The sequence below is a fragment of the Oncorhynchus masou genome, chromosome 22 (assembly GCF_036934945.1).
Source record: "Oncorhynchus masou masou isolate Uvic2021 chromosome 22, UVic_Omas_1.1, whole genome shotgun sequence".
NCBI lineage: Eukaryota > Metazoa > Chordata > Actinopteri > Salmoniformes > Salmonidae > Oncorhynchus > Oncorhynchus masou.
Genome location: NC_088233.1, coordinates 56,348,136 through 56,371,643, shown reverse-complemented (window position 1 = coordinate 56,371,643; position 23,508 = coordinate 56,348,136). Strand labels below are relative to the sequence as shown.

Sequence of the window (23,508 nt, the reverse complement as noted above, 5' to 3'; positions counted from 1 at the left end):
TAAAATGCTTCCGCTTACAGAGAGTGGTGATCACTTCATGAATATTGAAACGGTTAAGTATTCCGTAACAATCGGTGTCGGGGAGGAGGGGCAGGCACCACCAGAGAATGAACGAACTCTATAGATGTGTATTGATGAAAGTCACACTTGTAAACGCGAGCGTCGTTTGATACTTCGCAGTACAAAGTAGCAGATGTAGCAAATAGCCTTCAAGCTAATGCAACTCTTTATGGGCTGAATTATTAGACGACGAGACTAAAACCCAAGGACCTTTCAATTGGTTGAATTTCATAATTCGCTAGTTCAAAGAGGTATAGGCTTCACATGCTTTATACACGAATTTGAAATTGTCGCCACAAGGTCGCCGCTGTGCGCAAGACACACGGCAATTGAAGAGTAGTTGAAGTGAGCTTGTAAAAGGTAAGATACGCTTTAAAATATGTTTGTTTACAAAATGTATTCAAATTGGCCCAGCCTACTTCTAAAGATAAATATTTACGTTGACAGTCACACTTCTAATATGTTTTCTGCCTTTCAACTTCTCGAGATTCTGATTTGCCATCTTGAAGTTTCTTCCTAAATGAGTGTGTCAGTGAACGTCTTGACGGCAGTAAAAAACTGCATACATATGTAGAAAATGAACTCAAACCATTGAATAACATCTCCAAACTGAATTTTGCAGGACTGAGCATGCTGCCTGTTACTCCTTGGTGGTTCAGCCTGTTCTCTTAGACTAATAGTGACATAGTAAATGTAAATCTCGGACAACCAAATTGCTAAAATATGTTATGTTTGGTATTAAAAAAAGAGCTAATATTTAGCAACCCAAAGGTTGCGTGTTCGAATCTCATCACGGACAACTTTAGTATTTTAGCTTATTAACAACTTTGGAGCTACTTACTACTTTTTAGCTACTTTCAACTATACTAAAGAAAAATGTAAAATGTTGGTCCCATGTTTCATGAACTGTAGTAAAAGATCACAGAAATTTGCCATATGCATAAAAAACATATTTCCCTCATTGTGTGCACAAATGTCATTACATCCCTGTTTGTAAGAAATGTTCCTTTCCACCTGACAGGTGTGGCATATCAAGAAGCTGATTAAACAGCATGATCATTACACAGGTTCTCCTTGTGCTGGGTACATTAAAAGCCCACTCTAAAATGTGCAGTAATGTCACATAATACAATGTCACAGATGTCTCCTCCTTTTGAAGGAGTGTGCAATTGACATACTGACAGCAAGACTGAAATTAATTTAATGTTAATTTCTCTCCCATAAGCCACCTCCAACATAATTTTAGAGAATTTGGCAGTACGTTCAACCGGCCTCACAAACACAGACCACGTGTAACCATGTCAGCCCAGGTCCTTCACATCCGTCTTCTTCACCTGCAGGATCGTCTGAGATCAGCCACCTGGACAGATGATGAAACTGAGGAGTATTTCTGTTTTTAATAAAGCCCTTTTGTGGGAAAAATGAATTCTGATTGGCCGGATCTGGCTCCCCAGTGTGTGGGCCTGGCTCCCATGTGGGTGGGCCTATGCCCTCCCATGGCTCAAATTGTGTGCACACATTGCCCAGTCATGAAATCCATAGATTTGGGCCTAATGAATTTATTTCAATTGACTAATTTCCTTATATGAACCGTAACTCAGGAAAATTGTTTCAAGTTGCATTTATATTTTTGTTCAGTGTACTTAGCATGTTAGCTAGAGGTCGACCGATTATGATTTTTCAACACTGATACTGATTATTGGAGGACCAAAAAAAGCTGATACCGATTAATGGGCCGATTTTTATTTATATGTGTGTGTATATGTATATATATATGTGTGTGTGTGTGTGTGTGTGTGTGTATATATGACAATTACAACAATACTGAATGAACAATGAACACTTATTTTATCTTAATATAATACATAAATAAAATCAATTTAGTCTCAAATAAATTGAAACATGTTCAATTTGGTTTAGATAATGCAAAAACACAGTGTTGGAGAAGAAAGTAAAAGTGTAATATGTGCCATGCAAAAAAGCTAGTTCCTTGCTCAAAACATGAGAACATATGTGAAAGCTGGTGGTTCCTTTTAACATGAGAGTTCAATATTCCCAGATAAGTTTTAGGTTGTAGATTTTATAGGACTATTTCTCTCTATACCATTTGTATTTCATATACCTTTGACTATTGGATATTCTTATAGGGACTATAGTATTGCCAGCTTAATCTCGGGAGTTGATGGGCTTGAAGTCATAAACAGTGCTGTGCTTCAAGCATTGCTAAGAGCTGCTGGCAAACGCAGTAAAGTGCTGTTTGAATGAATGCTTACGAGCCTGCTGCTGCTTACCACCGCTCAGTCAGACTGCTATATCAAATCATAGACTTAATTATAATATAATAATACACAGAAATACGAGCCTTAGTTTCCAGATTTTACCATATTAATGACCTATCATTTCGAAAACAAAACGTTTATTCTTTCAGTGAAATACCGAACCGTTCTGTATTTTATCGAACGGGTGGCAACCCTAAGTCTAAATATTGCTGTTACATTACACAACCTTCAATGTTACGTCATAATTATGTAAAATTCTGGCAAATTACGGTCTTTGTTTGGACGAAATTGTCTTCACACAGTTCGCAACGAGCCAGGTGGACCAAACTGCTGCATATACCCTGACTCTGCTTGCACTGAACGGAAGAGGAGTGACACAATTTCCCTAGTTAATATTGCCTGCTAACATGAATTTCTTTTAACTAAATAAAGGCACCGCAATGATTATATGCAACGCAGGACAAGCTAGTTAACCTAGTAATATCATCAACCATGTGCAGTTCACTAGTGATTATGTTAAGATGGATTGTTTTTTATAACATAAGTTTAATGCTAGCTAGCAACTTAACTTGGCTCCTTGTAGCCACAAGGTTATTTTGATGCTGCACTCGTGCAACAGGTGGTCAGCCTGCCATGCAGTCTCCTCATGGATTGCAATGTAATCGGCCATAATCGGCGTCCAAAAATGTTGATTACCGATTGTTATGAAAAATCAGCCCTAATTATTCGGCCATGGCGATTAATCGGTCGACCTCTGTTAGCCAACCCTTCCCCTAACCTTTACCCTTTAACCTAACTCCTAGCCTTAACCCGTAACCCCTAGCGTATTTAACGTTAGCCACCTAACTAATGTTAAGAACCTAACTAATGTTAGCCACAACAAATTGGAATTATTAACAAATACACTACCTTTCAAAAGTTTGGGGTCACTTAGAAATGTCCTTGTTTTTGAAAGAAAAGTATATTTTTTGTCCATTAAAATAATATCAAATTGATCAGAAATACAGTGTAGACATCGTTAATGTTGTAAATGACTATTGTAGCTTGAAATGGCAGATTTTTTATGGAATATCTACATACTACGTACACAGGCCCATTATCAGCAACCATCATTCCTGTGTTCCAATGGCACGTTGTGTTAGCTAATCCAAGTGTATTATTTTAAATGGCTAATTGATCATTAGAAAACCCTTTTGCAATTATGTTAGCACAGCTGAAAACTGTTCTGCTGATTAAAGAAGCAATAAAACTGGCCTTTAGTCTAGTTGAGTATCTGGAGCATCAGCATTTGTGGGTTCGATTACAGGCTCAAAATGGCCGGAAACAAAGACCTTTCTTCTGAAACTCGTCAGTCTGTTCTTGTTCTGAGAAATGAAGGCAAGAAATTGCCCAGGAACTGAAGATCTCGTACAATGCTGTGTACTTCTGTCTCTAACCAGAATATAAAGAGGAGTGGAGGGCCCTGGTGCACAACTGAGCAAGAGGACAAGTACATTAGAGTGTCTAGTTTGAGAAACAGACGCCTCACAAGTCCTCAACTTGCAGCTTCATTAATTAGTACCCACAAACACCCGTCTCAACGTCAACAGTGAAGAGGCGACTCTGGGATGCTGGCTGACGAGGCAGAGTTCCTCTGTCCAGTGTCTGTGTTCTTTTGTCCATCTTAGTCTTTTCTTTTTATTGGCCAGTCTGAGATATGGCTTTTTCTTTGCAACTCTGCTTAGAAGACATATTATATTATACGAGATGGAAGATGGACCTCCACAAATGTATACATACCATACGAAATGTAACATATCATACCAAGTGGAGGGAGACATATTTACGTTTACCATGTTATGTCTACCCATGAGTCCAAGTTGCATAAGTTTGATGCACCTTTATAGGAAAGTACAGTAAAGATGGGTGACGCTAAGCTGACAGCCATTGCAGCCTAAGGCCTGCTTGTGTGTGTGACACTCCTCGCTGAAAATACTGACCTTACTAGTAACTCCTACTGCTGATTAGGGAAGGCATTAGATCTTTAGAATGTCACTGAAGGTTGTAAGTACTTAGTCAAAGAGGCAAGGTAACAGCCAGTGTTGGTGATACCAAGCCTGTGGAAATAAGAGCACAGGTGCTGATTCAAAGAGAATGAGAGATGGAGAAATAGAAAATCTCTAATGTGTTGATCTAAAATAGTAGTCCCTAACATTCACCCAGCCTAACAAAAAAACTGTGTCTACAAGCCATGACGCTACATCTTGAATTACTACACTCTCATTAGTTTGGTACAGTACGGTAAAGAAATGTATAGGTCAGTACAATATAATACAGTAGAGTAGAGTTTGATACAGTACAGTACGGTAAAGAAATGTGGAGTATAGGTCAGTACAATACAGTAGAGTAGAGTTTGGTATAGTACCGTATAGCACAATTCCTTGTGCATAGAGTTGTCTGGTTTCTTTGACTTTGGAGTCAAAGGTTTTAGTTTGGCATAATTTGTTTTCAATTTAAAATTATTTCAGTGTCATTCTGTTACCATAGAATTGCCCTACTACTACCATTCCCTATCCAGTCATCTACAGATCTGTGATAAACATTGTATTTATGGATGCATTTTGAAAGTATACATTCATAGTGCCCACTACCCTAGTCTCAATTAGGGCGACCCAGGTGGCTAAAAGTCCAGCCCTCATGTTGCAGAGTGCCCCACAAACCCTCACTCTGATTTCTTCTTGGATCAGGGCAAATGGAAGCACCCGGGGTGGGTGCACACAAGCATGCTATTGTTTATTTTCATCTGGTCTGCCAAACAGAGAACAGAGAGAGAGGTGATTGCTAAATACTTATTTAGCGTTGCCAGGCTACCCTCAGTGGAGTGCACAAAGGGACAGCATTAGAGGGGACGCAGAGCACGAAGGCGAGAGAAAAAAAAGGAGGTGCAGAATAATCTTTCATTTACAGCTTTTCGATGTTCTTTCTAATTTAGGATCTGCACTTGATGAGGGCACACGCACACACGTACATAAGTCACGTATATTAGGCATTGCACCTCTTTAAATGAGTGGTGGGTGCTGTTGCATCTGCTCTCATTCTACAGAGTAGATTGGGGAGGTAGGGATACTTTCTGACACCCAGATGTGTGTGGGATGGGGTGACGTGGTGGGTACAGGCGGGGCGGCGGTGTGTGTGTTCACCAGCTTGTGTGTGCATGTCTCAAGTGTGTACCGTAGGTGTTTGCAAGCTTGTGTTTGTGCAAGTCTGTGTGTGATTGTTTATGTACCAGGCCAGCTTGTGCATGAGTGCCTTTTCAATGCGTGGGAAAGAGCGCATGTGCGTTGTTTACCACATTTGGTGGCATTCACCACCCTCCCTTCCCCTTCATGTGGGCTTCCTGCTCTCTCTGTCAGTGGGTGACTTGAGACTAAAAGCTGTGCGATGGCCCACCTCCTGTCACCTTGTCCCTTATCTCATTTTAGTTTACCAAGTTCTCGACACAGCGTTATTTTTGGGGCCTGGCTCACAAGCTATCCATATATCTGTGCGGGACGCCAAATCCCATGCTGTTCTCAGGCTCTTATTATATCCCAGTGTAGCCTAGCTTAGCCACTCTCCTCTTACCTAACCAACCCAGGCTTTTGGCGGTTGGCCCTTTCATTAGGGCACAGTTTGTGCTGTAAACAGTACTGAGGTTTGGATTAGAGCAGTAAGGCAGGAAGCTAATGGACGAGAGGAAGTTGACATGACTGCACAGCGGGGGTTCACCACCTCTCTGCTTTCGGAATGATACAGGCTCTCTCGTATTGAGACAACATAAGCATGCATACCTGCTGTGAGAGCGAGTGTCTGTCTTCCCCCTCAGACACAGTTTCGCTTAGTGAACTTACTCGCTCACTGTAGTGGTTTACTGTACACACACAAACACTTTTGTGTGAGTGTTGTAGCCAAAGTATTTTGGTTTCTGTCTTCGTCTATGCCAGTGGCTGTTGATTCTGAAACTTTCACAATGTCACACCAAGTCTTCCTTTCTTCCATGCGGTCTATTCAGTAGAATGAACAGCTTTAGCATTGGAGGCAGAAATGCACTGAATAGCTCATACACAGACTTCTATACTGCATGATGATGTATTTATTTTTTTAATCTGCAATGTCATGAACTTTTAGTTGCACCCAATTGAATAGCCATTATTAACCACTGACTTGTGTTTTCTGCAGGCCTGGTGCATGATGGGATCTTTTCGGCGGCCCCGCCCTCGCTTCATGAGCTCGCCCGTGCTGACGGACCTCGCCTGCTTCCACGCCAGCTCGGTCGGCCAGCAGCTGTCCAACACCAGCGTCTGGAATAGGTGGGCCGCCTCATCTGTGTGAACCACATCCAACACTGCTTTTAAATGTGTGTGTTTGAGTGTGTGAAACACGTTTCTCTTTTCATACATATCTGACAGAGGGTCTATATCAGTCATTAGATACTGAACTGACTTTGGTTTGCTTTCAAATGGGAAGCAACTAGATTTGATACATATCATATTTCTTTGTGCCTCACTTTATTTCACTAAAATGTCCAAAAAGAACATGATAGGAAATTACAGGATAAATAATGTTGTAATCCCACCAGGAAGTTTTTAGAGGATGTGGGTTATGTGTATATTAGTAAGTGTCCGGGTTGGAGCAGGAAGACCTGTGATGGTCTCTTTCCTCTCTGACCACCCCATCACTCTTTATCTGCAAAAAGTGTGGATAGTACTGTTGAGCTGGCGATTTTGAACATATTCACTACGGAAACGGAAGCTAAGCCTTTATTTCGGTGTGGAAATGTGTCAGACAGCTCTCCCCCTTCTCTCAGGAAGTGAATAGAGCATTTGACAGGATGTTTTGTGGGAAGCGGATGGGGCAGCGGGTGCTTCGGCTGCTAAGAGGTCTCTTCCGCTAAACCCCAGAGGTGCCACTGAGGCACTTGGCGTGCTCTTTGTCCACCGAAAGCATGGGGTCTTTCCATAGGTGTGGAGTTTGTGTCCTTGGCCACATGGTCACCGGCCGCCGCCACCGCTTGAACGGCACAGTCCTCCACAGCAAAGGGCCGAAGTCACAATGGTACGCTGCACTGTTTTGATCTGATAGCGAACCGTCCCTAAACTAGGACAAAAGGCCAATGCCAAGTTTTCACAAGCCCTATTTTCCTTTCTAATTCCTTCAGCTCTACAAAAGTGCCCAGGGGGTATGGGCTAGGGGTTGATTCTGGACAGTACCTTTACACAGCTTTGCTACACAGTGAAAAGGTTTATGAAAACCCCCAAGGCCATGTTGTGACAATATGTTATGTCATGTTATGACAATATCTGCAGAGGGGCTTTAAATGGATCTCTGGTTTTCACTGTTTACAGTATGTCCATGCCTCCCTGTTGCAAAATGCATCATACTTCACACCTCTTTTCCTACATTGGAGAATTCATATTCAGAAAATGTTGCAGGGCACTAATTGGCCACGGTGGGTTGTTATCAAAACAAGTTTAAAAATGGTTTTTGTAATTAACATGGCTCAAGACATACACTGAGTATACATAACATTAAGGACACCTGTTCTTTCCATGACATAGACAGAACAGGTGAATACAGGTGAAAGATATGATCCCTTATTGATGTCACTTGTTAAATCCAGATGAAGTAGAGGATACAGGTTAAAGAAGGATTTTTAAACTTTGAGACATGGATTGTGTATGTGTACCCTTCAGAGGGTGAATGGGCAAGACTAGGGTTGCACATTTTAGGTAATATTCAGAGGTGGAAACTTTCCATGGGAATTAACAAAAATATAAGCAAATTAATATTATTACCATTTAAATGTAGATGTTTTTTGCATGGGATATATTTACCTTATCATATGGAGACAGAAACATAAACCTTTTACCTTATCATAAGTAGACATAATTGCAAATCATAAAATTTCTTCCAATAGACATTTTTAAAAACGATTTAGTTACGAATTTAACTTTAATTAAACGAGTTGACTCTTCACATGGGATGATTTCACTGAACAACAAAAGAAAGGGAGTATTGAATGATCCCCAATGATCCATCACATCTCCCAAAAACATTTTCAACATACATCTGTAAAATGATAGTCCAAAAACTAAAGCTTTGTTTGTCTTCCATGTCTTCTCCCTAGATCTCCTCAATGTCCACCCCTCGAACATCTGACTCTGAGGCCTCATCTTTGCTGTCACTTTTCAACCTTGTTTCCATGGGAATGGCTCGTTGTCAGGCTCAAAAAGCCTCAAATTTTCCCGGATGGCCCCCAATTTATCAACCCTTGTATTGGTTAGCCTGTTGCGTGCTTTGATGTGTGTTTCAAAACAAGGATATATTCACCCCACCCAGTATTGTAATCAAAACCTACCATAAAGCGTGTAGTCCTTGGTTCAGGCAGTGTCAATAACATGTCAATAGCATCATTAGTGTGCAAGATCTTGAGAATCAGCTGTACATTAGATGGAAGAGTGCACTGCACATATAATGGAAGAATGCACTGTGCATGCAGAGGTTTGCAATTCCATTGAATTGGGGGTAGTTTAACCAAAATATGCCACAAGACCTAGAATTGCCTTATGTGTATCCCACAAAAATGGTTCACTGTAATAAGCTAATGATTTTTAAAAATGAATTTAAGCAAAATTCCCGGGCTTAACTTCCCATGGAAAAATTCTGGAAATTTACCAGAAAGTTTCCGACCCTTTGTAACCCTAGGCAAGACATAATATTTAAGTGCCTTTGAATGGGGTATGGTAGGAGGTGCCATGCACACCAGTTTGTGTCAAGAACTGCAACGCTGCTGGGTTTTTCACACTCAAAAGTTTCCCATGTGTATCAAGAATGGTCCACCACCCAAAGTACATCCAGCCAACTTGACACAACTGTGGGAAGTATTGGAGTCAACATAGGGCAGCATCCCTGTGGAACACTTTTGACACCTTGTAGAGTCCATGCTCCGACGAATTGAGGCTTTTCTAAGGGCATAGGGATGCAACTCAATATTAGGAAGGTGTTCCCGAATGTTTGGTATACTCAGTGTATGATTGACTTATTAGACAAAATGAGGCAACCTAATCACCATCTATCACAATCAGCCATCTTTCAGAAAAGTTTAAATACTGTCCTGTTGATCTCAGCCAGAGCTTCCCATTTGCCAGGCAGTTGAGGCTCCCTCACGTATGCCCTCTGACCTAATGAGCTCTGACCTGACCCTGTGTTTCTTTTCCTTAGCGTCCAAACAGCCGTGATCAAAGTGTTCCAGGGTGGAGGGTTGCAAGCGAATGAGCTTTACACCCTCAATGAGAGCATCAGGTAAGGTTGAATTGACAGTCTAGATAGATGTACTCTGTAAGAGCTTTGTGACTTCACCGCACACTGCAGGAAGCTTTGGGGATACGGTCCTCCTTGTTTTGTTCTTGTAACCCGTAAGTCTTTGACAGATAAGGCCTTAGTGGAATCACCATAAAGGAAAGGAGACATCAAAATGTTTACACCACCTTTGATTTAGGGCACCACTGTATGTCAATACTTTTATAAAGTGCGTTTTAAATCAATGTTTTTCTTTCACGTTATTAGCTAGTGTCCCATTGTTCTGTGTCCTTTTAGATGGCTCCTCAAGACCGAGTTGGGCTCGTTCATCACAGAGTACTTCCAGGTATGCCCTTTCCCCTTGCATGTACTGTAGATTCACCATCCAAAATGATCAAAGGAGTAGTTTATTAATATAATGCACATGTAGCTACATATGTAGTGTATTTAATAGCCATATCAGATTTGTAAGGATTTTTGCCCCATTCATTCCAAAAGACCCTTACAAACTTTCCAGTCAAATGTGTTTGTAAGGTGTTTTAGGAAAATGCCTCAATAAGAACAATTTAAAAACAGTCTGGGTGAGTTGACAAGAGCCAAGGTACCTGGAAAATCATATACATGTGTCAAATGTAGTAATAATAATGAAGTAATTCATATATTTATTTATTTTTCAATTGAAGTGAAAGGTGTTTTGGTGTTTTAATAAACTAAATTTAGATTGCTGTCTTAATTATTTGTCCTGAAATAGCAGTTGAGCCAGTGGTGATTTTAGCATGTAAATCTACACTACACAACACTAAACAATACATGAAGTGCACTATAACGGTGACAAACGGTGCCCACAAACTGTTAGGGTCTACTTAAAGCTGTCTCAACAACGGAATCCCAACACCTTATCACTGCTATCAACGGAGCTTTGTCTGGCAGAGAAACAGTTCATTCAGCCTCATTTACTGCCTTTAAAAAAACAAAGCTGATATGGCTGACTTGCTTAAACATATGTGGTTTCTACTGACAATTGAGATGTATAAATTGTGGCATACTGGGACAACGAGTGGATGAGAGGCAATCCGTAATTTCGATTAAGACATTAACGAGCGAACTAGGACGGACGTAGTCAATATAACTTTTTGTTAAACACTTTTGAAATGTACAGCGATAGAATTCAGAACATGGGCCATTCTTACGGTATTCTCACTGTACACCAAGTCAGAACCATAGGATAAATAAGGGGGGCGCATATTCAGACAATGAAAGCTCTTAAAATATTCAATGATTACATTTCTTTAAAACAGGCTATAGGCTACATGCACCACCAAGTCAGAACAGTAGGCTATATTATGAGGGGAAAAGGGACCAACTTATTAGGGTGAGGCACATGGGCAAGTAATGGCTTACTACACAACATAAACTTTGTTAGGTTCTGACAAACAGAGTGAAAAACTAACAGACAACTAGTCAATGCTCAAACGAAGTTTATTCACCCAACGGGTCAAACAGCGACAAAGACATGGTTCCAACAGCACAAGTATTTAAACCTCCCTTTTGGCGGAGTCAAAACCCTACATCTTTGTTGCTAGGCAACAAAACCCTACATCTTTGTTGCTAGGCAAGAAGTTAAGTGATGTGGGTAGTAAACTGTTCCTTCTCCCTTCATGTGACCTGACCTGACCTCGGCCCCCATTCCTCACTAAAACACAGCTCTCCACCGTTATCAGTGACCGAAACCATGTGATTGCCTTTTTCCCTTACTTAGTAACTTCCCAGGCACATGGCTCTTATCCGCCCTCAATTGACCCCACCATAAACATTCCTCCTACATATAACCATTAACTTCTGGTGTAGCAAGTATTTCAAATTACAACACAACAACTCAGTATTACTTTCTTAGCTACAGTATACATATCTCCCTGGCATATTACAGAATTTCTGAAGCAGCATACAATACATTTTTTGACTCAACTTGTTGTGCTGTGCTTACTTGAACAGGAAGTGGTGTGGCGGACCTTTGTGGGCAAATTTTGTCATCAAACTTTGTCATCAAAGTCTGGCATTCTTTGGATTTATGGTGCTTTCAAGACAACTGGGAACTCTGTAAATGTTGAATCATGACGTCAGTGATCTTCAGTTCAAAGCTCTAGAAAGAGGCTTGAGTTCCCGACTCTGAATTCCGAGTTGGAAGACCATTCAAAACGTATTTTCCCAGTCAGAGCTAGTTTTTTTTTCCCGAGGTCATAGTTGTCTTGAACTTACTGAAGTCTGAGATTTCCCAGTTCCGAGTTTCCAGTTGTTTTGAACGCTGTAGAAGCCATGCTGGATTGACAGCATTGCAAATGTTGAATGTTTATCCTTTTAAGCTTGGAAAAGAGATCCTTAAACCCAGACTTGGACCACACACCCACTCCACTGAATAGCATGCTAGTGATTGTTTTGCAATGCTTGCAGTTAGCCACTGATTTCTTCCAAACCACTCATTGTTGAACTTGCAATTTCCAATGTGTTCTGTAATGTTTATGTCCAATGGCCGATGAGCACCAATATGTTTAATCTATAAATTATCTTCATAATTTCTCTTCACATGGCAAGGATTGAAAAGGATTTGCCAGTAGATTGTCGACTTCTTTCATGATGATGACTGCTAGCTAAGATTTTGAAAGTATGATGTTGACATCAGTCCAATCAAAGCTACGGTAGATATAACATGATTTGATTTATTTTTTTCTGTGGCCAATGACCTTGAGCCTTCTTGGATGGACACTTCTAATGTAACTCTATGGCAGCACCAAAGGGGCTTGAATTTTCGAGCTCTCCCAATAAATTTTGCGGTGACGTAGTGTCCCCATGAGTAACAGAACACTGAGCAAATCACGGTGCAACTAGGGAACATTACCAACCACTATGCTCCGTATTTTCCACTGGCTGTCCCACCAGCTCCTCTATATGCAATGAGCAGATTTTCTTTTGCTTAGTGCCTTTCTGTGCATTTGTTGATCAATTATTCAGTCAGCAGAGAACTGATTTTTTTGAAGGGGTTGAAACCTGTTCATTCTGAACGTTGGTTATAAATATCCCCTTTTCTACGTGTTTTGGATAGGACACAAATGAACACCTCCTTTCAGCAACCTTACACCAACTGGCATGTGAGATGCATTTCATTTGCACACCAGATGTCTCTCATGTAGATGTTAATAGAGTCATTGGTAACAGCCATGTAAGAGAACTTGAAACTGTTACTGTTTCCTTGAATTTAAAAACATACGTTTCTAACATTTACTCTTTCTTTCTTACAATTTGTCCTAGAATCAACTCTTGACCAAAGGCCTGTCACATATTCTGGAGAAGATTAGACTTTATGAGGGTAAGTGTACCATCTGCGCCATGAAACATTGCAAACAATTTGGCTAGTTTTCATTTACATTTAAGGAAGCTACTTTGTTCACAGCGAGATGGTCAGGGTATTTCCCCAAGGTCTTATTCTTGGGACGCATTCCTCGGTTGGAACTGATTGATGACAGGTATCTACTGTAACCACTTGTGTTTTTACCCTATTAAACCTCTCATAAGGACAGAGAAATGAGAGTGAGATCTGAGCCTCATGTAAAGAGTTTATTTGTGATTGACCACCTCAATTCAGTCTTGTGTAGCATAAAGCATTATGTGTAATAGCAATTCAATAGTAAAAATCCTTATCCAAGTGCCATATTGCTTTCCACCTGTCCAATGCTTTCAGACTCAGGGAACGAAGGCTCTGTGAAAGAACTTAGATCTGTGCCATTTGTCACAGAGTCATCTAATGGTGGTTCATTTGTCCCTCCCTTTCTCCTCAGGTGACAGTCAACTCCTTATCCTGTCTGAGATGTGGGTCAGGTTCTTCACTGGGATCTTGCCCACGCTCCAGGCTATATTCTATCCTGTTCAGGTACTGCCAACATACAGCCCGTCCTTTCGCTGAGACTTTAAACCGACTGCCTGACCCTCAGTAATCAGTACAATCCCATGGCACTTGGTTTATACAGTAGGGGTGTTATTAATCCTGCCCTCCTGGCTTAATTCTGAAACTGGCTGCTCATTCTACTGCACACAGCCAGATAGGGACAATCCTCTCCTGCCCCTGTCAGTGTAGGGTCAGAAATCTCTCTCTCTCCTTCCCTCTCTCAATTACAGCCTCTGCTTTTTGCCATACTCTTTCATTTATTTGGCATCTTGAAGTCCTCCCAGCCCTTTACTGCAATGTTGCCATCTAATTTCATCCCTCATGAACATCATTTGTTTATGTGTGTTTTTTCCTGTGTGAGTGCAGGGTCAGGAGCTTACCATCAGACAGATGGCTCTACTGGGCTTCAGAGACCTGGTCCTGTTGAAGCTCTCCCTGGAAGACCTACTGCCCATTGCCACAGTCCCCCCAGCCATCACACAAATGCTGCTGATTCTGCAGGTAAGCTTACTTCTACATTGTAATGTAGACACTTTATGTGACAATTGTCACCACATATAGTAGAATAATAATAGTTAGTACATGTAGCTTCTAAACCCCTTTGGGTCAGTTGTACTACATGGCAGTACTACATGGCAAATCAGAGCCTGGCTCTGTGGCAAATGAACGTAACATTATCTCACATCGTAATATGAAGTTAATGCAATAGGGTTCAAAGTGAGGCCTCTGTGTCAACTGTCTGTGTTGAGCACTATCCCATGCTTACTCACGATGTATCTGTCTATGTTTCTGTCATTGTATCTATCCACAGGGCATCCATGAGTCTAACGGGCCCAGTCAAGAGTACTATCAGCTGGAGGGATTGGTCGAGACAGTCATCTCGCCTTACCTGGGGAACGTCCTCCACGTTAGCAACACCAACTGCTTCGTAGGTGAGTGGCCTGGGTCACAACAGAACATAGTATAAGCTTTGGTCCCACTTTTTGTCATAAGATTAAGTGATTTTTTTCTTTGCCTAATCATATTGTATTTTGAACAATAATGAACCCTTAATAAAAGAGTAAAATAGTACTTGTTTTCAAAAGAAGCATTAACAGCAATTTGACCATTTTTTTTAATAAGAAGGAGAATGTGTGATCCCTTTACCGTGGCCCCCAGGCTCTAAGCCCTAACTAGGCTTCTATGGCATGACAAATCACATAAAAAAACATCACCAGAGCCTGCAAATCTGCATTTGATCACATTTCTTATCACACTGGCCTGGAACTGGCTAGCACACACACTTTCTTTATTGCACTTTTACTTCCCTTCCCCAGTGTAGTTGTTTCTACGATTGCCATTACAGTCAACCTGACCAATTCAATGGCTTGGGATGGTCGTGACATCATGCACTAAACTAGAGCATGCAGATATCCCAGAGTAATTTAAGGCCCAATGCAGCAGTTTTTATATCAAATTCAAATAATTTCAGAGTAACAATTAAGTACCTTACTGTAATAGATTTCCATTAAAATGGGCAAAAATAGCTTTTGGGAGTGGTCTGAGTGGGGAAGGGAAAACCAGCTGTTTTCACCTTTATTTATTTAACCAGGTAGGCTAGTTGAGAACACGTTCTCATTTGCAACTGCGACCTGGCCAAGATAAAGCGTAGCAATTTGACACATACAACAACACAGAGTTACACATGGAATAAACAAAACATACAGTCAATAATACAGTAGAACAAAAGAAAACAAAAAGTCTATATACAGTGAGTGCAAATGAGGTAATTTAAGGAAATAAATAGGCCATGGTGGTCGAAGTAATTACTATATAGCAATTAAACACTGGAATGGTAGATCTACAGAAGATGAATGTGCAGGTAGAGGTACTGGGGTACAAAGGAGCAAAATAAATAAATAAATACCAGTATGGGGATGAGGTAGGTAGATAGATAGATGGGCTGTTTACATATAGGCTAAGTACAGGTGCAGTGATCTGTTAAATGCTCTGACAGCTGGTGCTTAAAGCTAGTGAGGGAGATGTGAGTCTCCAGCTTCAGAGATTTTTGCAATTCGTTCCAGTCATGGGCAGCAGAGAACTGGAAGGAAAGACGACCAAAGGAGGAATTGGCTTTGGGGGTGACCAGTGAGAGATACCTGCTGGAGCGCGTGCTACGAGTGGGTGCTGCTATGGTGACCAGTGAGCTGAGATAAGGCAGGGCTTTACCTAGCAGAGAATTGTAGATAACCTGTAGCCAGTGGGTTTGGCGACGAGTATGAAGCGAGGGCCAACCAACGAGAGCGTACAGGTCGCGATGGTGGGTAGTGTATGGGCCTTGGTGACAAAACGGATGGCACTGTGGTAGACTGCATCCAGTTTGTTGAGTAGAGTGTTGGAGGCTATTTTATAGATGACATCACCGAAGTCGAGGATCGGTAGGATGGTCAGTTTTACGAGGGTATGTTTGGCAGCATGAGTGAAGGATACTTTGTTGCGATATAGGAAGCCGATTCTAGATTTTATCTTGGATTGGAGATGCTTAATGTGAGTCTGGAAGGAGAGTTTACAGTCTAACCAGACACCCAGGTATTTGTAGTTGTCCACGTATTCTAAGACAGAGCCGTCCAGAGTAGTGATGCTGGACGGGCGAGCAGGTGCGGGCAGCGATCGATTGAAAAGTATGCATTTAGTTTTACTTGCGTTTAAGAGCAGTTGGAGGCCACGGAAGGAGAGTTGTATGGCATTGAAGTTCGTCTGGAGGTTAGTTAACACAGTGTCCAAGGAGGGGTCAGAAGTATACAGAATGGTGTAGTCTGTGTAGAGGTGTATCAGAGAATCACCAGCAGCAAGAGCAACATCATTGATGTATACAGAAAAGAGAGTCGGCCTGAGAATTGAACCCTGTGGCACACCATAGAGACTGTCAGAGGTCCAGACAACAGGCCCTCCGATTTGACACACTGAACTCTATCAGGGAAGTAGTTGGTAAACCGGCGAGGCAATCATTTGAGAAACCTAGGCTGTTGAGTTTGCCAATAAGAAGGTTGTGATTGACAGAGTCGAAAGCCTTGGCCAGGTCGATGAATACGGCTGCATAGTAATGTCTCTTGTCGATGGCGGTCATGATGTCGTTTAGAACCTTGAACGTGGCTGAGGTGCACCCATGACCAGCTCTGAAACCAGATTGCATAGCGGAGAAGGTATGGTGGGATTCGAAATGGTCAGTAATCTGTTTGTTAATTTGGCTTTCTAAGTCCTTAGAAAGAAAGGGTAGGATAGATATAGGTCTGTAGCAGTTTGGGTCTAGAGTGTCACCCCCTTTGAAGAAGGGGATGACCGCGGCAGATTTCCAATCTTTGCGAATCTCAGACGATACGAAAGAGAGGTTGAACAGGCTAGTATAGGGGTTGCAACAATTTCGGCAGATAATTTTAGAAAGAGAGGGTCCAGATTGTCTAGCCCGGCTGATTTGTAGGGGTCCAGATTTTGCAGCTCTTTCTGAACATCGGCTATCTGGATTTGGGTAAAGGAGAAATGGTGGGGGCTTTGGCGGGTTGTTGTGGAGGGTGCCGGGCAGTTGACCGGGGTAGTTGTAGCGATGTGGAAAGCATGGCCAGTCTTAGAGAAATGCTTATTGAAATTATCAATTATATCGGATTTATTGGTGGTGACAATGTTTCCTAGCCTCAGAGATGTGGGCAGCTGGGAGGAGGTGCTCTTATAATCCATGGACTTTACAGTGTCCCAGAACTTTTTTTGAGTTTGTACTACAGGATGCAAACTTCTGTTTGAAAAAGCTTGCCTTAGCTTTTCTAACTGCCTGTGTATATTTGTTCCTAATTTCCCTGAAGAGTTGCATATCACGGGGGCTATTTGATGCTAATGCAGAACGCCATGTTTTTGTGCTGGTCAAGGGCAGACAGGTCTGGCGTGAACCAAGGACTATATCTATTCCTAGTTCTAAATTTTTGAGAGGGGCATGCTTGTTAAAATGGTGAGGAAGGCACTTTTAAAGAATAGCCAGGCATCTTCTACTGACGGGATGAGGTCAATGTCATTCCAGGATACCCCGGCCAGGTCGATTAGAAAGGCCTGCTCGCAGAAGTGTTTCAGGGAGCGTATGACCGTGATGAGGGGTGGTCGTTTGGTTGCAGACCCATTACGGATGCAGGCAATGAGGCAGTGATTGCTGAGATCTTGATTGAAAACAGCAGAGGTGTATTTGGAGGGCGAATTAGTTAGGATGACATCTATGAGGGTGCGCGTGTTTACTGATTTGGGGTTGTACCTGGTAGGTTCATTGATCATTTGGCTGTTATTGGCAGAGAGGTTTGGAACTCTCTTTGTTATTGGTCTATTAACCAATTTACAGCATGGTCATGTCACAATGGAATGCCAATGCATCCTGCCCATGCAAACATGCTGATTAAAATGTCCTGTGTAAATTGTATTTTCAATCAGCAACTACAGTGCCAGCAACTACAGTATTCACACCCTTTGACTTTTTCCACATTTTGTTGTTTTACAGCCTACATGTAAATTGAGATTTTCTTTTGGCACTGGCCCACACACAATACCCCATAATGTCTAAGTGGAATAATGTTTTTTGAAATTTTTACAAATTAATTAAAAATGAAAGCTGAAATGTCTTGAGTCAATAAGTATTCAACCCTTTTGTTATGGCAAGACTAAGTGAATCAACAACAGTACATACTTCACAAAACTAACCTAATTGACAGATTGAAAAGATTGGAGCTTATACAGGATAAAAAATATTACAACACATGCATACTGTTTGATACAAGGCATTAAAGTAATTCTGCAAAAAAATGTGATAAAGACTTTCTGTCCTGAATACAGAGTGTTATGTTTGAGGCAAATCCAATACAACACATTATTGAGTACCACTCTACATATTTTCAAGCATAGTGGTACAGTAGCTGAATCATGTTATGGGTGTGCTTGAAATTGTTATGTTTTTCCAGATGAAAAATAAATAGAATAGAGCTAAGCACATGCAAAATCCTAGAGGAAAATCTGGTTGAGTCTGCTTTCCACCATACACTGGGAGATGAATTCAGGAATAATTCTTTAAGGCACAGGAAATATCACTTATAAAAAAAATATTTTGCACTGTTAGTTTCATCAGCTGTTGTACAATATGATAGAAAAAAACTGGAAATAAACATTTTGACTACTGGGCCTTTAACAATTGTTCTTGAATTAGGACTGGTGAACTGCATTGCATTGCATTTATCCAATGCATACTCATCAGGAGTTGACTGTATTACTTTCAAACAATAGCAGAGAAATACTCAAACAGGTGTTTTCCTCTTCTTCTATCCCTAGAATGCCGTGCACCACTTTCCAGGTTAAGAGGAGTGGCACAACCAGAGATCACTGTTACTCATCATCATGCCTCAGACTCCTCCTCTCTGGCTCCCCTAGTGGAGCAGGAGGGGGAATCCTATCTGGAGAAGGTGGGAGGAGTCCGACGCCACACAGTGGCCAATGCACACTCCGACATACGGCTGCTCTCAGCTTCTGGCAGGATGCAGCCTGGGATGGAGGAGGACAGTGGTGGTGGCGGTGGTGGGAACGGGATGGCAGGCAACGGCATGCAGCCCAGGCCTTTCTCCAGCCATCCAGACATCCTGGAATCCCCACTGGGAGTGGTGGGGCCCTTTAGAAAGCAGAGATCGACTGAAATCAGCTGCCATCCTCCCAGCTAACCAGTGTTGTTATTGATTCCTGGAATCTTAGGGGATAAAAAACATCTCTGAGTGCGAGCAGGGTGGTTGGGTGGAGTCCCTGTCACCCAAGGGCTTTCCCTCCTCTGTGCTCAGAGGCCAAAATGTGGAAACAGTTGATTTTTCCGTACAGCTCTGTTACCCGAATTGCCAACATGTCAGATCTATTCACATTATTTTATTCCTGGGACGCATTCCTCGGTTGGAACTGATTGATGACAGGCATCTACTGTAACAGCTCGTGTTTTTACCCTATTTAACCTCTCATAAGGACACAGGGGACAGTGAGATCTGAGCCTCATGTAAAGAAAGTATATTTGTGACTGACCGCCTCGATTTGGTCTTTTGTAACATTGTTTTAGTATATATATTTTTTTACATTAGATAAAAGTTGACTCCCTAGACTCACAGCTATAAAAACTGTATATCATACACTGCAGTTGAGGAACAAATGGGAAAGTAATTCTGCTTTGAAAGTTGAAAAACTTGTAACCCCACTTTTGAGAAAATGGTCCTTGAATGTTTGGTACACGAGCTCTTCTTATTCTACACCCATTCAGCATCGTTTACACCCTCTTAAGACATAGCCCCACCCATCAGTTTCACGTGTGAGGCAATGTGCTAAACAGTGAGTATGGTAGTGTACAACCAAAGATTTCAAGACTAAAGGCTGGTTTATACTACATCTATCAACAGTTGTCACAGTGACATCATGAACATTCTATTGTCGTCCGACATCAAACTTGTCGTTGTTGTTCTGAAAAATTATTAACAAAAAAATGACATCATGCATGACTTCAGCAGCCTGGGGGTCCAAAATAGCATAACTGGTGCGTCTTAACACCAATAAACCCATCCGTTTAAAAATTAAAAGCAACTTTCTAAACCATGTTTTTGGTTAGTTTCTAGCCTGTTCGAAGGTGTAAACGGTACAGTGAAATGGTTACTTGAATAGTGGAGTCTTTTTTTGTTTAGACATGTACTAGCTAGCTAAACAATTAACCATAATCCCAACTCATAACATTACTACCCTGCATGAATCTACAGGTAGATAAATCTAACCAACTAGCTGGGTTCAATGTTAGCTAGCTAGCTAACATTAGGCTATAACTAGCAATACAAATGGCTCTGAGATATGCATAACGTTACTACACAGATCATACATGTAACATGAACATGCGAGCCAGCCAGACAGCTAATGTTAGTTAGCTAACAGTAAGCTTTAACTTGCAATGAAAATGACTTTCTGACTAAATATATCTGAAAATGTAACAAGCTACATGGATGAACGTTTCTCCATCTCTGTCACGGATGCCATGCTTGCCCTTAGTTTCAAATCATTTTTTTTATTTGTCACATACACATGGTTAGCAGATGTTAATGTGAGTGTAGCGAAATGCTTGTGCTTCTGGTTCCGACAATGCAGTAATAACCAACGAGTAATCTAACCTAACAATTTCACAACAGCTACCTTATACACACATGTGTAAAGGGATGAAGAATATGTACATAAAGATATATGAATTAGTGATGGTACAGAACGGCATAGGCAAGATGCAGTAGATGGTATCGAGTACAGTATATACATATGAGATGAGTAATGTAGGGTATGTAAATATTATATTAAGTGGCATTGTTTAAAGTGGCTAGTGATACATTTTTTACATCAATTTTTCCATTATTAAAGTGGCTGGAGTTGAGTCAGTATGTTGGCAGCAGCCACTCAATGTTAGTGGTGGCTGTTTAACAGTCTGATAGCCTTGAGATAGAAGCTGTTTTTCAGTCTCTCGGTCCCTGCTTTGATACACCTGTACTGACCTCGCCTTCTGGATGATAGCAGGGTGAACAGGCAGTGGCTCAGGTGGTTGATGTCCTTGATGATCTTTATGGCCTTCCTGTGACATCGGGTGGTGTAGGTGTCCTATAGGGTAGGTAGTTTGCCCCCAGTGATGCGTTGTGCAGACCTCACTACCCTCTGGAGAGCCTTGTGGGCGGAGCAGTTGCCGTACCAGGTGGTGATACAGCCCGACAGGATGCTCTCTATTGTGCATCTGTAGAAGTTTGTGAGTGCTTTTGGTGACGAGCCAAATTTCTTCAGCCTCCTGAGGTTCAAGAGGCGCTGCTGCGCCTTCTTCACCACGCTGTGTGTGTGGGTGGACCAATTCAGTTTGTCCGTGATGTGTACGCCGAGGAACTTAACTTACTACCCTGTCCACTACTGTCCCGTCGATGTGATAGGGGGGTGCACCCTCTGCTGTTTCTTGAAGTCCACGACAATTTCCTTTGTTTTGTTGACGTTGAGTGTGAGGTTATTTTCCTGACACCACACTCCGAGAGCCCTCACCTCCTCCCTGTAGGCCGCCTTGTTGTTGTTGGTAATCAAGCCTACCACTGTAGTGTCGCCTGCAAACTTGATGATCGAGTTGGAGGTGTGCATGGCCATGCAGTCGTGGGTGAACAGGGAGTACAGGAGAGGGCTCAGAACACACCCTTGTTGGGGCCCCAGTGTTGAGGATCAGCGGGGTGGAGATGTTGTTTCCTACCCTCACTACCTGGGGGCGGCCCGTCAGGAAGTCCAGTACCCAGTTGCACAGGGTGGGGTTGAGACCCAGGGTCTCGAGCTTGATGACGAGATTGGAGGGTACTATGGTGTTAAATGCTGAGCTGTAGTCGATGAACAGCATTCTCACATAGGTATAGGTATTCATAGGTATTCCTCTTGTCCAGATGGGTTAGGGCAGTGTACAGTGTGGTTGCGATTGCGTCATCTGTGGTCCTGTTGGGGCGGTACGCAAATTGGAGTGGGTCTAGGGTGTCAGGTAGGGTGGAGGTGATATGGTCCTTGACGAGTCTCTCAAAGCACTTCACGATGACGGAAGTGAGTGCTACGGGGCGGTAGTCGTTTAGCTCAGTTACCTTAGCTTTCTTGGGAACGGTGGCCCTCTTGGCCCTCTTGAAGCATGTGGAGACAGCAGACTGGGATAAGGGTTGATTGAATATGTCCGTAAACGCACCAGCCAGCTGGTCTGCACATGCTCTGAGGACGCGGCTAGGGATTCCATCTGGGCCTGCAGCTTTGCGAGGGTTAACACGTTTAAATGTTTTACTCACGTCGGCTGCAGTGAAGGAGAGTCTGCAGGTTTTGGTAGTGGGCCATGTCAGTGGCACTGTATTGTCCTCAAAGCGAGCAAAGGATTTGTTTAGTTTGAAGATGTAATCCAAACAGGTGCTTTAAATAACAGCCTTATGTGTTCCCTTTTCGACCGCCTCCGCATTTACAATCATATGCCTAAATCTCCTTAGCTATCATACTCTGCTTCCACCAGTCATTCCACTGATTTCAAAACTCGATCCTCCAGAACGTGGAGAGCCTTAGCAACATTTGTGCAGTTCTTCATGACACCTTTCAAAAAAGCCACTTTAGAAAGGATTACCTTCACATACTACGCAGCTCATGATATAGACATAAGCGTACTACATGGCAGACCATTCTGAACATATCTCTCAGCATGTCCAGCACATCCATTATCTCAGCCAATCATGGCTAACAGGAAGGTTCCTCTCTTTTGCTATGGCTTTAACAACTATGCTCGTAATATAACAATTTTGTTTGTATTTAAAGATGGCATACAAGTTTATTGTTAAGGCACATGAAAGTTCACATGTTCCAGAAGGCATTTCTGTCCAAAACTGCATTTTTATAATAAAGAAATATGTTCAAACGCCTCTCCTTGTCAAGTCGCGCGTCACAACTTCACGCCTAGTTTCCTGAAACGAGTAACATTGCACTGTGTAAGAGTCACCATTGCGAGGAATGTCTGTGCTGCTGAGTTAACACAAAAGACAAACTGTCACACCCTGACCTCAGAGATCCTGTTTATGTCTCTATTTGGTTTGGTCAGGGTGTGATTTGGAGTGTGTATTCTATGTTCTATTATTTGTATTTCTATGTTTTTGTAGGGTTCTCAATCAGGGATGTTTATCGTTGTCTCTGATTGAGAACCATACTTAGGTAGCCCTTTCCCACCTGTCTTTGTGGGAAGTTGACTTTGTTTAGGGCACATAACTTTTAGCTTCACGGTTTGTTTTGTAGTGTTTGTTTTGTTCGGCATCTTTTTAAATAAAGGAATATGTACGCTCACCACGCTGCACCTTGGTCCAGTTCTTTCAACGGTCTTGACAC

General features: G+C 42.0%; 1 protein-coding gene across 1 annotated transcript; it reads left to right on the top strand.

The window, feature by feature from the left end:
* Positions 1-97: 97 nt before the first annotated feature.
* Positions 98-23,469, top strand: prr5l (proline rich 5 like). The gene is made up of 9 exons (XM_064930613.1): positions 98-420; positions 6,537-6,667; positions 9,579-9,659; positions 9,954-10,002; positions 12,960-13,017; positions 13,487-13,578; positions 13,960-14,094; positions 14,405-14,525; positions 18,925-23,469. The coding sequence occupies exons 2-9, from the start codon at positions 6,546-6,548 to the stop codon at positions 19,305-19,307; spliced, it is 1,041 nt and encodes a 346-aa protein (XP_064786685.1). The 5' UTR covers positions 98-420; positions 6,537-6,545; the 3' UTR covers positions 19,308-23,469.
* The last annotated feature ends 39 nt before the right edge of the window (positions 23,470-23,508 follow it).